General features: G+C 47.4%; 4 protein-coding genes and 1 non-coding gene across 5 annotated transcripts; 3 read left to right on the plus strand and 2 right to left on the minus strand.

Annotated features, from left to right (window-relative positions):
• Positions 1-317: 317 nt before the first annotated feature.
• BDV38DRAFT_291369 (LIM domain-binding protein) lies at positions 318-3,545 on the minus strand (the record flags this gene model as incomplete). Its single annotated transcript, XM_032061724.1, has 5 exons — positions 318-1,487; positions 1,542-1,808; positions 1,862-2,149; positions 2,210-3,111; positions 3,239-3,545. The coding sequence occupies 5 exons, from the start codon at positions 3,543-3,545 to the stop codon at positions 951-953; spliced, it is 2,301 nt and encodes a 766-aa protein (XP_031906777.1). The 3' UTR covers positions 318-950.
• A 3,031-nt stretch (positions 3,546-6,576) lies between these two features.
• On the plus strand, positions 6,577-6,665 carry BDV38DRAFT_t242. The gene has a single exon. It is a non-coding gene; the product is annotated as a tRNA-Asp (tRNA).
• Positions 6,666-8,538: 1,873 nt separating this feature from the next.
• BDV38DRAFT_266517 (uncharacterized protein) lies at positions 8,539-8,810 on the minus strand (the record flags this gene model as incomplete). The annotated part of the gene is made up of 1 exon (XM_032056453.1): positions 8,539-8,810. The coding sequence occupies exon 1, from the start codon at positions 8,703-8,705 to the stop codon at positions 8,541-8,543; it is 165 nt and encodes a 54-aa protein (XP_031906778.1). The 5' UTR covers positions 8,706-8,810.
• A 1,878-nt stretch (positions 8,811-10,688) lies between these two features.
• Positions 10,689-13,773, plus strand: BDV38DRAFT_266518 (ATP-binding protein). The gene has a single exon (XM_032056454.1). The coding sequence runs from the start codon at positions 10,778-10,780 to the stop codon at positions 13,652-13,654; it is 2,877 nt and encodes a 958-aa protein (XP_031906779.1). The 5' UTR covers positions 10,689-10,777; the 3' UTR covers positions 13,655-13,773.
• A 234-nt stretch (positions 13,774-14,007) lies between these two features.
• BDV38DRAFT_291371 (DUF4050 domain-containing protein) lies at positions 14,008-15,451 on the plus strand (the record flags this gene model as incomplete). Its single annotated transcript, XM_032061725.1, has 1 exon — positions 14,008-15,451. Exon 1 carries the CDS (start codon positions 14,219-14,221, stop codon positions 15,449-15,451), a length of 1,233 nt encoding a protein of 410 aa, XP_031906780.1. The 5' UTR covers positions 14,008-14,218.
• Positions 15,452-15,698: the final 247 nt, after the last annotated feature.

Here is a 15,698-nt window from a genome sequence, read left to right on the forward strand (position 1 = left end):
CAGCGGAGACTGCCGATACCTCGAGCAATTCTTTCCTACGTAACTCGTTTCCTTCTCTTCATGACGATTTTCGTCTAAGCGAGGTAGCATTCCGATTGGACCCATGCTGACATGAACCGATATGTCATGGGATTTGATAAGATTGGATCTCCGGGCGGGTTGAAATAAGATAAGTAAATGGACTCCGCAATCCATTGAACTGTTCCCCCAATGTCGATCCACCGAAGATCTCCTTGGCCAGGAGCACTACCCCAATGTGCAACATGTTTCATGTCCAATCAACTTGTCTAACTATTATAGAAATCAAATACCAAACAAAACGAAATCAGTCAATCAATCAATAGAGCCATAACTACATTATCTCTTCAGGTACATTCCCAAACGGCGCAGTATGCAGTGTCAAACGTACAGCACAGACGAAATAGCAGCAAGAATTATTTCCAGAGAACAGAAGCCCAACGCCAGACACATCAATCGCCAATGGAAAGACATGGATATCAATAGAGCGGTCCGAATGGTAGAAAATGACCAGTAACGCTATTGGGAATCGAGCTCAGCGTCTCGCAACATCACCTCCACAAGATACAGAGGCAGAACAAAGTCACAAGACATGGACTCCGAGCAAACAAACCACAAGCAATAAAGTAGATCGGGTACGGCGGGAACAATGCGTAGTAGGCGATATGGACTTCAGTGAGGCCGGTGCCTCGCATCACCAACCGAGGTCGCAACGAACAGCCATACCGTATCAATCACACTACACCGACAAAAGACCGCGCATAATTGCAATAACAACGATAATCCGATATGTTCAATGGATAGAGGCCCCAGAAAAAAGAGAAGATCAGCATCGCAAAGGTATCCAAAAACGGTACGCCAGTTCCCCGTCTCTTGAGAAAATTGAAAATGTCACCAAAAAAATGCGAACAAAGCCCATCGCAATAACTCCTCTAATTAGCAGTGCCTTTCTGCCTTTTACCACCCACTCGAGGACTAGCTTTTACCGTCTTTGGTCCCGGAGCAGCGACGCCGTTGACCTCCGGAGCACCGCTATCATCGCTTTCCATCTTGACTGTGCTTGCCCGGCGTCGTTTATGACTAACATTCGGGCTGGCACTAGCGCTCGTGCCCTGGCCAACATTAGGTTGCATTTGACCCTGTGGCACCATACCTGGAGGGCCAGCAAGATGGCTTTGCGCCGGACTTGGATGAGCCGAACCGACAAGATGGGGCGACCCTTGGGCGCCTGGCAGACCAAGATGGGCCATTGCTGGAGAAGCAAACTGGTTGGGTCCATTCATATTGGGGCCCCGCGGGTTCTGGCCAGGCTGCATCGCTGGGTTCATCGGGGCTGGCATGAACCCGGGGGTTGGCGTTTGAGTCGGGAGACTATTAACGAGGTTACGCAGCGCCTCAGGGGCCGAAAGTTGAGGGTTCTGTTGAGAGTATTGGAATAGCAATTGCATTTGAGAAATTGTTTCGGCGACCTATAGCGCATCTGTGATTAGCTATGTCACCAAGGAGACCATTTGAAGACTTACCTCTAAGAAGCTCATTACAGCGAAAGGTACACCATTGGCGGTCACCATAGATTCGGGCAAGGTAAAGGCAGGCTGCTGGGCCTGTTTCTGTTGAGCCCGCTTGCCCATATTCTTAGAAACTTTCGGACTTTGTTTTTGGTCGGCAGCCTCCAATGCTTGCAATTGGCTGCGAGGAAGGTACTCAGTATAACTCGTGACCTCGATATCAAGCATTTCAATTTTGTTGTTCATATCGAAGTGCGCCCTCAATTTTCCGTTGGTAAAAATCTATTTCTAGGTTAGCGACCCACATATGACATAGTTTACGTGGAGGAACACACCTGCGTATCGTTGACAAACCAATATATAAATGAGGTTTTTAGACTTTCGACAATATGACCCCCATTTGGTGAGTCCCTCTCCCGTGCATTTTCAACAACCATTTGAATGTGACGAATTCCGCTTGTGAACTGGGTTAGGTAGTAGCGTGCTAGTGCAGGAGTTGCGATCTCGAACTGTTTAGAGCCGGTCTGCGGATTCCATACTCCTTGTCGCAAAACGCCAGAGGGGGAGTAGAATTTATCCACGAAAGACTGCCAGTATAACAAGTCGTGCGCCTCACCGCGGCTCTGTGAACAATTAGCATTCGCTTTTCAGAGATATATTCTAAGCATGCAAGTAGTACACACCGTGAAATTACTGAGCTGTTCCGCAAATGTATTAAGGCATAGTATCGTCGCCCCTTTCATGTTCATCCGTTGCTGTATCATCATCGCATTCTGCTGTTGCTGCGCCTTCAACTGAGCCTCCTGGGCTGTCATCGGCGGTCCCTGCTGCTGCTGACCCTGCGGCTGTTGTTGCTGACCCTGCTGCTGACCCTGCTGGCCCTGTTGTGGTTGCGGCTGCGGTTGCGATTGGGGCTGCTGTTGCGGTGGCTGCTGTGGTTGTGGCTGCGGTTGTTGTTGTTGCGGCTGCTGTTGCTGCTGCTGACCTTGCTGACCCTGCTGAACCGGTTGCTGGGACTGCGGTAATTGCTGTGGTGGCGGATTGGGCGTTGGCTGCGGCTGCGGAACGGCAGGCTGCTGCGGCGGCTGAGACGTAGGTGGATGTTGTTGAGGGGTTGGTTGTGGGGTAGCACTTCCCTGGTGCGGCGGCGGCATCGGCTGCGGTTGAGGGGTGACACTTTGTGCATCATGTACACTTTGAGGTTGAGGAGCTGGGCGCTGCTGTGGAGTCTGCTGACCTGGTTGTGGCGTCTGCTGTTGCACTTGCTGGGCCTGGTGTGCTTGCTGAGCCACCTGTTGGGCCTGCTGGGCTTGCATAGCCAGAAATTGCTGCTGTTGCTGTTGTATATTCTGCGGCTGCCCATGAGGCATCTGCTGAAGTTGCATTTGGGAGATGACCGGACGCATCCCAGGATTCTGCATGGCTGCCAGCTGAGCGGTATTCAATGCCTGCGTACCATTGGGCATTGACACGGGAAGCCCTCCATGCTGTTGCTGTTGTTGTTGCTGCTGTTGCTGAAAGAGCATCCGCTGTCTCAAGAGTTGTTGCTGATGCTGTTGATGCATGAGTTGAGGGTTATTGGCAACTATAGGATAAAGACATATATAATTAGCTGTCAAAGTATATCATCGTGACGCTTGGTATGTCATGTTCAGGACAATCGGGTGTTTGAAGGATAAGAAAAAGGAAGAGGAAAAAAAAAAATAACTTACACTGTTGCGCAAAGTGTGGTTGCTGGAATAGATGCGCTTGCGCTGGATTTAGGTGAGAGAGAGCATGAGCCTGTACAGGTCCGCCAGGCGCGGTTGTTCCAGCACCTGGTGGCATCCCGCCCATCATTGGCCCGCCCTGAGTGACCTGAGGTCCTCCCGGAGCTGATACTCCGGGATGTACTTGCTGTACCATTCCGGCACCGGGATGAGCATTTGGGTGCTGACCAGGGGCCAATGGGTGACCCGGGGGGATACCGGGATGCTGCGGGATCCCCTGATGGGCAGGAAATGGCTGCGCCATCATCATCGCTGTACAACGAAGTCACCGATAACGGGACTCCTAGGAATCGATGGACAGGGGAGAGCGAGAGACGGCGAAGGGGGAGGGGAGGCGGGAAAAAGAATGTTCTAGGAAGCAAGTGAGAGATTGAGAAGGGAAAGGTATTAAGACGAAAGGAGGGAATTCAGAAAAAAAATTATTAAAGATTGTCAAAATATCGACAGTTGGTGATGAAGGCGAGCGTCCGACTCAAAGCAAAGCGCGCTTGACGTGGAGGCACAACAGGCCGCTTTTAGCGTCGGAGCGGAGGCCAAGACGCAGCTGACGGGTAACTGAGCCTGCGTCTGGTATCGTCCAGAGCCAGACGAGCGCAGGAGCATGGATCGAACCCGGCCTAATCACCTCTGCCCGCCAAAATTGGTCGGCCCCTAAAAATGTTCAATGTTAGTTGTCGGGGGCGGTCGGGGGAGGGTGGGAAAGTTGGGAGAACGGGTGTGGAAAGGGAAGACACGGGTAAGAAGATAGATAAGTGGAAATGGGTTTAGGGAGGCCGGAGGTGTGGAGGGGCTAAAGGGCCAACGAAAGAGCAGACGGCACCTGTCGCGATCGCCAGTTCAATCCCTCACCCAAGAAATTCCAATACGGTGGGCAAACACCGCCACGAGTTGACCTGAAATAACGACGGAGCCCAACTGCCGTGAGTGGATCAAGGCAAGAACGAGGCTACGGGGGAACAAGAAAAAAACAAAAAAAAAAAAAAAAAAAAAAAAAAAAAAAAAAAAAAAAAAAAAAAAAAAAAAAAAAAAAATTAAGGAAAAAAAAAAAAAAAAAAAAAAAAAAAAAAAAAAAAAAACAAAAAAAAAAAAAAAAGTCAGAAGGGAAAGAAAGAGAGAGGCAAAAAAAACAGGAGAAAGGGTCAGAGATTCATGGGCAGATCTGCTGGTCCTGAGGCTTTTCTTCGATTCTCAATCCAATCGTCCGGCGCGAATCATGCTAGCCGCTAGTCCTATTCAGGTAGGACTCACGTGAGATGATCCGCCTCGGGAAAAACTTTTTTGCCTCCTCTTTTTATTTTTTTTTTTACTATTTCTTTGCCGTTCGGTTTCTTCTGCGCGAATTTTTTTCTCTTCTTCTCCTATTCTTCAACCTCTCGAATTTGTTCTCACAAGGTTTCGACCAAGTAACAGATCGACCGCATGCTTTGTTCGATAATGTCTGAGCACATGCAACGATCGCACTGTCATTCCTGACGTGGCCAATGGGCACGGATTTTACTCGCCTTTCACAGCGGTCAATCGTACCACAACTTGACTAACAAAACAAAGATCAGGTCATATTAGCTGATCCTTGCGCGGTATAATGAAGGTCAGTCTCTCAGTCTTCTTCTCCTATTCTTTCCTTTCTCTCCTTTCTTCGAAGATGACAAACCACACCTTTCTTCTTTACTATCTCTGAATCGCCCCTGACGAGACATTCGGACCTTCCTTTCCCGGTTGGTCTGCTACTTGCCAGTATATTTTGTCTGAGATTTACCATATACTATACATCGCCTCATTGCCTTGTTTTGAACTGTTCACTAACGGTGTTTGAAGCAGAATACACGTCCATTCTTATGTCATCGTGCTAGTCCACAAAGAGAAATTTTCTAGAATAGCTGAGAATACTTTGAACAATGCAAGATTTACTATGGAATTCACTTGACCGTTAACCAGATGTCTGGCCCGTAGCCTAGTAGACCTTGAATGAATCTTGGTAGGCCGTAATAGAGTTCACGCATCAAAGTACCTTTCATCCTTGGCAATCGAGGTACAACTATTACCGCTGAGTCTACGAAGAATTCTTCTTGGGCCTAGATCTTCCCCTCATCCCCAATTTACCCAATTGACCTGATAATAGATTCACAAAAGTGTAACAGATGTTGGAAATTGCAGGCCGAAACAAAGAAAGCCGCCGAGACGTCAAACTTTGACAGGAGCAAGACATATAATTAAACAGACATAAGTTAAGGGCTATCACCAATGATACAGCTCGACCGACTTGGCTGACGCTGCTTTAAATACATCAATAAAATCTAAGCTTATTCAAAGTCTGGTGAATAACGCCCGTCAAGGTAAATACGAGTACCACATTATTGGGGTTTAGTACCAATGTTGTGCCTCATTCTCCATGAATTACCTTAGGGAAGGAACAAGATAGACCGGAAGGATCAATTAGGTGAATATAGTCTTGTCCTGGCAAACAAAACCCCTGGTATAGAATGTTGTGAAATACGAAGGGCGGAGGACGGAAACCTAAAGTGAAACTATACTACAGAACATTACATGAACCCGGAAGCGTTAACGAGTAAATGAGAATGGCATTAGGAGACAAGGCAAGTGAAGGCACTTTAATATATTCGTGAATGATCCCTGATAAACTGACGAGTATTAAGACCGGGGTTAGGGAGGCGTTTTGTAGATCTTGTAGATCACCCCCGGCTCTTTCTATTAAGGGCTTTGTTTCAACAGCGTCGACACTCCTCCTATCATTTAACACCTTGGACACCAGATAGAGACAGTGTCAGACGTGCTTTGAAACCAAATATATGCCAAGCAGTGCATCTGAAATTAAATTTACTTAGCCCAGATCATATCAAAGATGACGTCGTATCTACTGATGCAAGATGAAGGAGCAGCCTGAAACTTGGCCCACATATATTCACACAGCGAGGCGATCCACAACGCAAAAACTATGTACGTTGCAAGGAAGATAACTGCATCATCATATTAGGCAGAGCTAACAGTAATGAGCTCAAATAACCCCCAGGTTCAGACGGGCACGGTGTTCTCTATACTCAAGAAATTGACCTGAGTGTCGCTGAGCGTACCTCTTGCTGATAACCCGCTAGGGGCCAGGTTGTCCGTTACATTCCACCAGAGAACTCTTTTATCTATCCTCTGCGGGGTGTAGGAAATGTTAACAAAACCACACGGACTTTCAAACAACTCGGGTAAATGAGGAACTGTGATATACAGGTTTTCTTTATAAAATTAGAAATACAGCAGAATAGCAATACAAATCCTCGATGGTCTAACGGTCATGATTTCCGCTTGTCATCCCTTACAGGAACAAGCGCGGGAGACCTGGGTTCGACTCCCAGTCGGGGAGATTTCTTTTTTAACTTACTCTCTCCACTGAGAACTTATTTTTACTTCTCTCGACAATACTGGAACCAAACTACATTTAGTGTTCAGCCTGATCTGGTTCTTACTTTGACATTGAGCAGAATTCGCAACCCTAAGCTAACCATTGCAAATTAATACGTGTAGTGCAATCCTTCTCTGCACATGTTCCATTTCCTGTACCCAGAGACACTTGTCTAGTTCTTTATCCAGATGTTGTCAAATACATATTGGAGTAAGAGATAATTTAACCTATGCTCAGACTTTTCTAGTACATCACGATGCTTTTGTGTATATTTGGTATCCGTCCGTTAAGCCATTTAGCCTTATTCAAGAAACAGATTTCTTTTCAGGTAAGGGCAATTCATTTACTAGGTGCATGGCACCCTCCAAAACAACTATATATGCTTTTGTCCTATTCCTTATCTCGCTCCTTTATATGCTCGGCTGTTATCCATAGAGATATACTCTAGCAGGGGGGTGGACTTTTATTATCAAAAAGGCAAGGCTATAGCTGCGAGTCTGACTTTCTGCTTGTAGGCTTTTTGCAGTGTCAACTCACATGAAGGGAGCTGCTTCATCTTTCAGTACTTCTGTATTGGTTTGATTGACTTTGTTTAATGCCATGACTGTACTACTATTAGCGAGAGCTCTTTCGCTTCCTCATATATCCTTCTATGTACGCGGTCTCACAGTTGATCCGCTAGGACTATAGTATCATTTCACATTCAATGCAAATATGCTTTTTACTACAGGGCACGATCCAACGCACTGCGTTTCTTGGTAGGAGGGGAACATGCACATGTCATAGATTTTCTTACACTCTTTGGCAATCCGTTATGGGCTCGACGTGTTACTCCATAGGATGAGAATACTTGTTTATAATTTACCCTTTAGGTGACTATACTTTCACAGGAAAAGAATGCCTGAGAAGATCCAATTCAGGCAGGAGACAGTGATAAGAGTAACTCAGCAAGGGTACAGGAGGGCAATTTGGTGACATCTCCCTCAAAAGCCTGGTGTATTGTTTGACTTAGAGATAATCTGCTTGGCTTGCTGTTACACTAACTGTTATTATAGAGCTCATGGCCTGTTCTGAACGTGTAGAAAGCTCAGTACTATCAGGCAGGAGCCCCAGAGAATGCAGGCATAAATATTCAAGCAATCGTGGCTTACCGTTTTGATTCATTGTCTCTGGGTGCAGTTCAGAACAATTGTAGGTGGTCTTGAAGTGAGCCATACCCATACCATCAACCTTTTACCGAGCTCTTAAAACTTGTTGATCAGATCCATGCAAATATACTGCCTGTCACGTTGCATATACACTCAAACACATACATCTATACTATCATGACAGTTTCCTCATGCTATACATCTCGAGCCATGATGAATAAAGTGGAGAGTCATTCATTTTTAATATCTGCCAGCCAGCAATGGCTGAATATTCACCTCAGTACTATAGGGCATCTATTATTCTCATTGTTAGTATATTAACTATACTCTTCAGGAACTCTGTATCATCTAGTATATCTAGATTAATTATGATATATACTCTTACCCTTGTACGGATCCACAACTAGCGGAGGTGGTGAGCTCTCTTTCATCAATTTAAAGCAATTTAAATATTTACCACGGCAGATATGAGCTCGACACAATGCAGCATTTGTCTCATCTCTCTGTTCTCGATAGGCTCTTGCCCAGTCTCCTCTGGCTGGGTCAAATGCTGCATCGCGCCTTTCCAACCCTTGATTAATGACCCAAATTCTTCTACATGACAAAGAATCTAACATCTTTAACGTTCATTACTAGATATTTATATTGGTTCCTGCCTTCAACTAGAGTTGTTTTATCTATACACTCTTTAATGGTACTGCGCAGTGGTTAATTCTCTAGATTTTATCCTCGGAGCTGTGGGCAAACGAGCTCGAAGGACGCAGAAACTGTGGACGAGGCGCAAAATATGAACTACATGAAACGCTACCAACAGCAGTTGGAGTGTGTGCATCTTTAATATGCCCGTGAACATCTATTTTGACTTATGTCCTATAGGCGAAGCTAAAAAGCAGTAAAAGCTTTCGCCCCGAGTGATATCTCAGGTATTCAGCCCTGGGATTAGTTGAGGTCTTTCCACTAGGAGCATTTTACACCTGGTATAGTATCTTCTCGTTGCATGCTAAAGATTAAACAACAACAAGAAGCCTTAGTTTTACTGTTAGGGTATAGCGGGATGCCTAACCAGGAACTTCCTTGTCATAGCTTTCAACAGCCTTTCAGCTTAGATATACTGAAATTTCCGAAGAAGCAGTTGGAGTCATGACATCTGAAGACCAAACCCCGGTCTCCCTCTTAAAATATCCGTGACATACCCTTGGAGAGTGGCAGTTACTGGTGTTGACAAGGGGGCTGGTTCAAACGTGCCTCAATAACTATGCGATATAGCCATATCCGCTATTGTTTCAGAAATAATGCCAGGTAGAGATACATTAGAGAGATATGCTATGAGACCACAATGCTAGGTTTTACCAGCTTTGCTAAAAGAATGGGGCTACGTGTGCAGACTTATATCAAGGTCAATGGTAGAGAAAATTGATATCGAGAAATAACCCCTTTAACTATTGGGTGATTCTCGTAAATAATCAAGCTACTTAATGATTCGGGTGCACTTATGATACTTATAAGTTAATGACAGATACGATCTGATGGCGACACAGCATTCATTCCAGGAGAAGTATGTAGTCTCCATAGTTCCTCTGGTCACCATAGCCACTATAGCCCAATAACCAAAAGACCATCATGACTGCTTTCTAAGTAAATCAGGATCAAGAAATATCTATAAGCGTCTACAAAACCGCATCTTGAAAGGTAGGTATACCACTGAACCAAAGACCAAAGGGGGGTAACTGTTTAAAGAAAGCCATGGATAACCGACTTTCAGGATACCTGCCACATAGGGACTCCTTCTTCTTCCATTGACTACAATCATGGAACTGACTTATCCTGTCATTGGTGCTACTAGTGATACTACTAGTCAGCGTGTCGCCCAGTTCCTTTCCAAATGTCTGATTTTCTTCACACCTAAGCCCAGACATACATCTTCTAAAGTCATGGCATCGTTTACAACTTCGCTTTATTACGTCTGGGAGGACAAATGTACTTCATGGCATAGACAAGAGTTAGAAAAAATCTTCGTCCTTACATTACGATCCTGACATAGGGAGGCCTTACAAATTCCCTTTGCAGGTATTTCAGTTCTATATATATTCCGAGTCGTTCCCAGCGGGCAGCACTTAGTTTGGCAATCCATAGCGGAATCGGTACAATACCTAGCGGCTGGGAGCTGCCTAAAATCAATTTTCATTTGGGTTATTTGCTGGGTCGCTTAATGTCAAAGACAGTACTAGGTAAATACTTGGGGTTTAGCAAAAACAGTTGTAGAATTAAAGAAAGAGTGAACAACAGACATTTAGGGCTGCAATGACTAAGCATCAATAACTAACGTGATCGGTATGCATGTAAGCGGGTGACGCAGCTCTGTATTCCATACAAATCAGCCCTTTTTGCTACTTGAATATCTCAGCAACCAGAGATTGCTAAGATATGATATTTTATATATAATATATTATAGGGTAAAAAGGCTTAAAATATTTTTCTCTTATTTTTTACTCTTAGTCTTACAATTTCCAGTAGAAATATCAAAAATACAGGTGTAATATTAATACTGAAAGAAGTATCGCTTATATAAACTTCTTTACTTTATAGATTAAAGATAAAGTACTAATATATACTATCTTCGAATATTATATTACTATAGCTTGTGGTTGCTGAGATATTCCAGTAGTAAAAAGGGCTGATTTGTATGGAATACAGAGCTGCGTCACCCGCTTACATGCGTCGCTCGCATACCAGTTACGTTAATAACTAGTTAGTTTGCCGCCGAATTTACGTACAGATCACATGATATCAAACTCCGGCGACCACCCGAAAGGAGCAGTTGTTGAACTGTTGTTTTCCCCGACGACTCGATTGATGCAACAATTTGCTGCCTGCGGTCGAAGCAGATCCAGCATTTCTTAGATCCGGTGGCAAATACTGCCCTGGATGTATTCGTCAATGCAGCGAGGCAGACTGCTTTCGTCTGTTGCACGACCCTGCCGATTTATTGCGCACCGCCGATATCCCGCACTTGTCGGCTCGACTCCGCGTCGATTCCATCTTTCGCGAGGGTGGCAATCATCAGCGCCCTCCGACCCTGAAGATGCACGCGGTTCCTCCCCGGCAAGTGTCACTAGTGATATTCCGACCATAAATGCCGAACACACCGTACCCGGACATGATGCCTCATCGATTACATCGCCCTCCGCAGAACGCGCCGGGAAAAAGGAGTCGAGCCCATATGGGTCGGCCGTGCGAAGAGCATTGAGAAACAGGAAATCGCTCAAGGAATGGGCTGCGCCGGCTGCAACTGTTCCTCCGTGGTTTTATGAGCGTAATACCGTGGTCAATGGAGGCGATGGCCATGCCGCTGCAGATCTTCCACAGCAAGTCAAGATAAGCAAACCGGGGCCGGAGAAGGCCAAGGATACGGCTGATGGCATGGCTCACGGTGGTAATGGTGATGGAGCGCCGTCCGAATCCAGTGGTGTGCCCGACACCGAGGAGCGGTACGCTTTGACCGAGGCGTTATGGGAGGAATTATGCGCATCTGCGAAGGCGGGCTTACGACTCCCCCCTGCAAAATATGCAAAAGAACCTTCGGCACGAAAGTCTCATCTCGTTCTCCAGTACCCCGGTGCAGATGGCATTTTGTTCCTAGATGCGGTTGTAAAAAGGCTAGGGCAGGAACTCGGTGCTGACGTGGTGACGCTCAACGCTCAAGATATTGCGCAACTATGCAGCGAACAGGACCTAGAGGATGTCGGCACGACCTCGCCTATTAGATCTCTTGGCTATGATGTATATCGTCCAACGGCTTCGGAGTCCTGGCATGACGACAGCATGGGTGAAGGAGATGATGAAGCCGAGGTTGAGATCTCTCCGCGCAGTTTGCGATCTGGTCTGAAGGGCCCAAAGTTTATCACTATCGAGAGTTCCCGAGAGGCAGGCGACATTCCTCTTCCCGGCATACTTGGCTTGAAATCGTTAGTCTCTGCGTTCAACGGACCTGTAGATGGCTCAGCAGCATCGTCAAATCCCACGGATCGAGCAGAGGACCGGCGGCTCCAACTCATCAATGAGCTCATTTCCTCCGCTAGCGGGCCAAAACGGAAGTCGGCCGCCGAACTACCTTTGGATAAGCCTGCAGAATCTAAAAGCCCTGAAAACAAAACACCTGTGCGCGATGTGATTGTGCAGATCCAGGACTATGGAGAAATCCAGGCTACTCGTGAAGGAGCTAGATTTATTTACTTATTGCAAAAAGCTATTCAAGACCGTAGAAGAAATGGGTCTCGTGTTCTATTTGTTGGAACTGCCTCGCAAGACGCCGCTTCAGAATCGGATGCATCAAGACTAATGCAAAATGCATTTGATGACCAATTCTCACAAATGCTTGTCATCACACCTGCCATGGGATTGGAAGCAGCAGAGAAAGTTTTCACGGATGATCGAAAAAAACGAACATTGGATATCAATATTCGCCATATTCAAGATATGCTTCGGACACGGTTGGGGGATCCCTCGACCCTCGAAGACGATATATTCGGCAACCGCGCTTGGCCATTGGATGCATCCATCGTAAAAGAGTCCGGACTTGAAGAGCGGTATTGGCCCTACAGCCAGGTGCATTGGGCCACAACGCTTGCACTGGGAAGTCTTGGTTCCGACGAACTCTTTGGTTTCCAGCACATCCAGAAGGGAATCGAAATGATGCAAAGAACAGATCGCATTAAGAATGACTGGATGCAAGAGAAAGCACCCAAAACGAAAAACACAGAAACCGGTAGTGATCGGGAGCGGCTGTTGAGTTCATTACGCAAAACCTGCAATTCACATGAGAAAAAGTTGCTGAACGGGGTTGTGGACGCCAAAAGTATACGTACTACGTTCTCTGATGTCCAAGTCCCTCCAGAGACCATCGATGCCCTGAAGACGCTCACCTCGCTTTCTCTCATTCGCCCGGAAGCTTTCACCTATGGTGTTCTTGCTACGGATAAGATTCCCGGGTTACTACTGTATGGGCCTCCTGGCACCGGTAAGACTCTCCTTGCCAAAGCCGTAGCTCGCGAGAGTGGAGCCACTGTCCTTGAGGTTAGTGGCTCCGAGGTCTATGACATGTATGTCGGTGAGGGTGAGAAGAATGTCAAGGCTATCTTCACGTTGGCCAAGAAGTTGAGCCCATGTGTTGTATTCATTGACGAAGCGGATGCTATCTTCTGCTCGCGGACCGGAGCTAGTAGTCGCACATCCCATCGGGAGCTCATTAACCAATTTTTGCGGGAATGGGACGGGATGAATGATCTGTCAGCTTTCATTATGGTTGCCACCAACCGACCGTTTGATCTCGATGATGCTGTTCTCCGGCGTCTCCCGAGGCGACTGCTCGTAGACCTGCCCCTTGAACAAGATCGGCTGGCCATCCTGAAGATCCACTTGAAGGAAGAGAATCTAGATAGCTCTGTTGACCTCGCTGAGCTAGCTCGCCGCACTCAACTCTATTCTGGATCCGATTTGAAGAACCTCTCCGTCGCCGCGGCTCTAGCCTGCGTCCGGGAGGAGAATGACCTGGCGGCTCAGCACCAGGGTGACGAGCCCTACCAATACCCAGAAAGACGCACGCTGACCTGGAAGCATTTCGAGCGTGGAATGGAGGAGATCAGCGCATCAATCAGCGAGGATATGTCGTCACTCTCGGCGATCCGTAAGTTCGACGAGCAGTATGGCGACCGCAAGAGTCGGCGTAAAAAGAGCCCTGGATGGGGATTCACGCCTGCTAGCACCGAGGAGGCTAGTTCCGATGCTGCGCGCGTACGGACATGATATGACTACAATATGGGAAACATTTTAGAGGGATTGGTGTTCATTCTTGCGACAATAGGATTTGGGATCTCACGCGACGACTTGTATACTATTAGCGATATGATAAACCTGTATCAATACATACCATAGGCTGAAAAGTGACATATAATTTGTTGAATTGTATACTATAACTCATCCTCGTCAGAAATGCATCATGAAGCCCAACGGTGGCTGTTAGTTAGTCCCTCAGCCCTGTCAGATCTGCAGACGAATTTGGCGATGACATCGACGAGTAAATCTCCGCCTTTTTCGTCGACGAAACCATCACCCGACCAACTCTCTCTTCTCACCCCCTCTCGAGAGAGTCACTTCGCGGGAAACAGGACGAGGGACTCAAGATAAAAGAGTCTTACAATCTACTACCTATTGCTATTAGAATCACCATCAACAACCCAATATACCTACACGAAGCGATTCATTTTCTCCTCACGCAACACTCCACACGACCTTTTACCCCTCACAAACGTTCACCCGCTAAACTACCAACACAAACCTCCACGCACTCAAGAATATTAAAAAAAAAAAATGGCCACTGAAGCCCGCGACTCCGCAATCCGCGAAGCAAAACTCTACGTCCGCGAAATTGTCCGCAACGACTGGACCTTCCACCCCTCCACCGACGCCGGTGCACCAGCTTCCGCAACCCCCACGCCACCTGAGCAAGAAGTCACAGCATGGCGACTGCGCACATACGACAGCTCCGCGTCGGAGCTGGAGCCGCTTTCTTCACCCACAATTACCAGTCCGCCTAGCGGGTATGACTCTGCGCAGATTGAGAGTCCGATTTTGTCGCCGGTGGGGGAGGAGAGGGCCGAGCGGAGGCGCAAGCGGCGCAAGCAGATGGAGGAGGAAATGCGGTGGAATGAGGGGCTGAGGACTTGGGTGGAGCGGCGGGATGCATGGACGTGCGCGAAATCGAGGGAGGAGATTATTGCGAGAAGGCAGCTGAAGCAAGCGCAAGCTCAGGCGGAGGAGGGCACTACCGTTAGCGAGGAGACACGCGACCAGGGTGCATCTTCTGGGTCTGCTTTTTCGAGGCCGGGTTCGTCTTCTTCGCGAGATGAGGCGAATCTCGCGGCGAGGACCGAGGCCTCACTTTCTGTTGCGGAGAAGGAGGAATCGGGTCCGTCGTCGGTGTCTGCTCAGCCCCATCAGGGTGAAGATCACAAGGAATCGACTGAGACGGGGGCCACAGAGCCGGAGATTGCTATGCGACAAACGACAACAGATGATGCTATGGGCACCGTCGCGAATGCTGCGACGCCCGCTCCTGCACCCGCTACCGCTGCAGCCACCGCGACTGCCTCTTCAAAAGCTCACCAAGGTTCTGAAGACCCCTACGTCCCCGTCGTACCCTCACTGATCTCCACCTCCAACCCCATTCGCGCTTCCATCACACCCTCTATGTACCCCTCCATCTACTCAAAGGTCGTCGTGCAGGGCCTAACCCCCACTGTCCCGATCAACCTGGCCGACGTCACGAAGGCAATGGTCCAAGGCTGGAAAGCCGATGGCCAGTGGCCGCCCAAACCAGCTACCACCAACCTTGTGCTCCAAGATACCGCGACGGTGCCCAAGACCGCCGAGGACGGACAACCGTCATCGCCAGAGTCGAAGAGGAGATCGGGCGTCGTCGGCGCGGTCCGTAAGGTATTGAATTTCTCGGGCTTCCATCCTCATCCTTTCCATCGGCGCTCGAGTCATAGCGCTCAAGGGGACGTGAGCGGTGCTGTGAATACCGAGAATGCAGGGAAGTAGATTTGATTTCTCTGTCTGTTTTAAATCTACGGTCTCTCTTTTTTTTTTTTTTTTTTTTTTTTTTCCCCCCCTTAAAATTTTTTTTTTTTTTCCCCGCCTTTCGGGAATGACTCGGAAGCTCAAGATTTGATCCAGCGTGTCTCAGATGTTGATTTAGTTTTATTCGTCTTCCTACTATCTATCCCATGGCACCCTATTTATCGGCTTGGGTACGTCAATGTTATTTTCCTTTTCCCCTCTTCTGGTT

Source organism: Aspergillus pseudotamarii, assembly GCF_009193445.1.
Source record: "Aspergillus pseudotamarii strain CBS 117625 unplaced genomic scaffold BDV38scaffold_157, whole genome shotgun sequence".
Classification (NCBI taxonomy): Eukaryota; Fungi; Ascomycota; class Eurotiomycetes; order Eurotiales; family Aspergillaceae; genus Aspergillus; species Aspergillus pseudotamarii.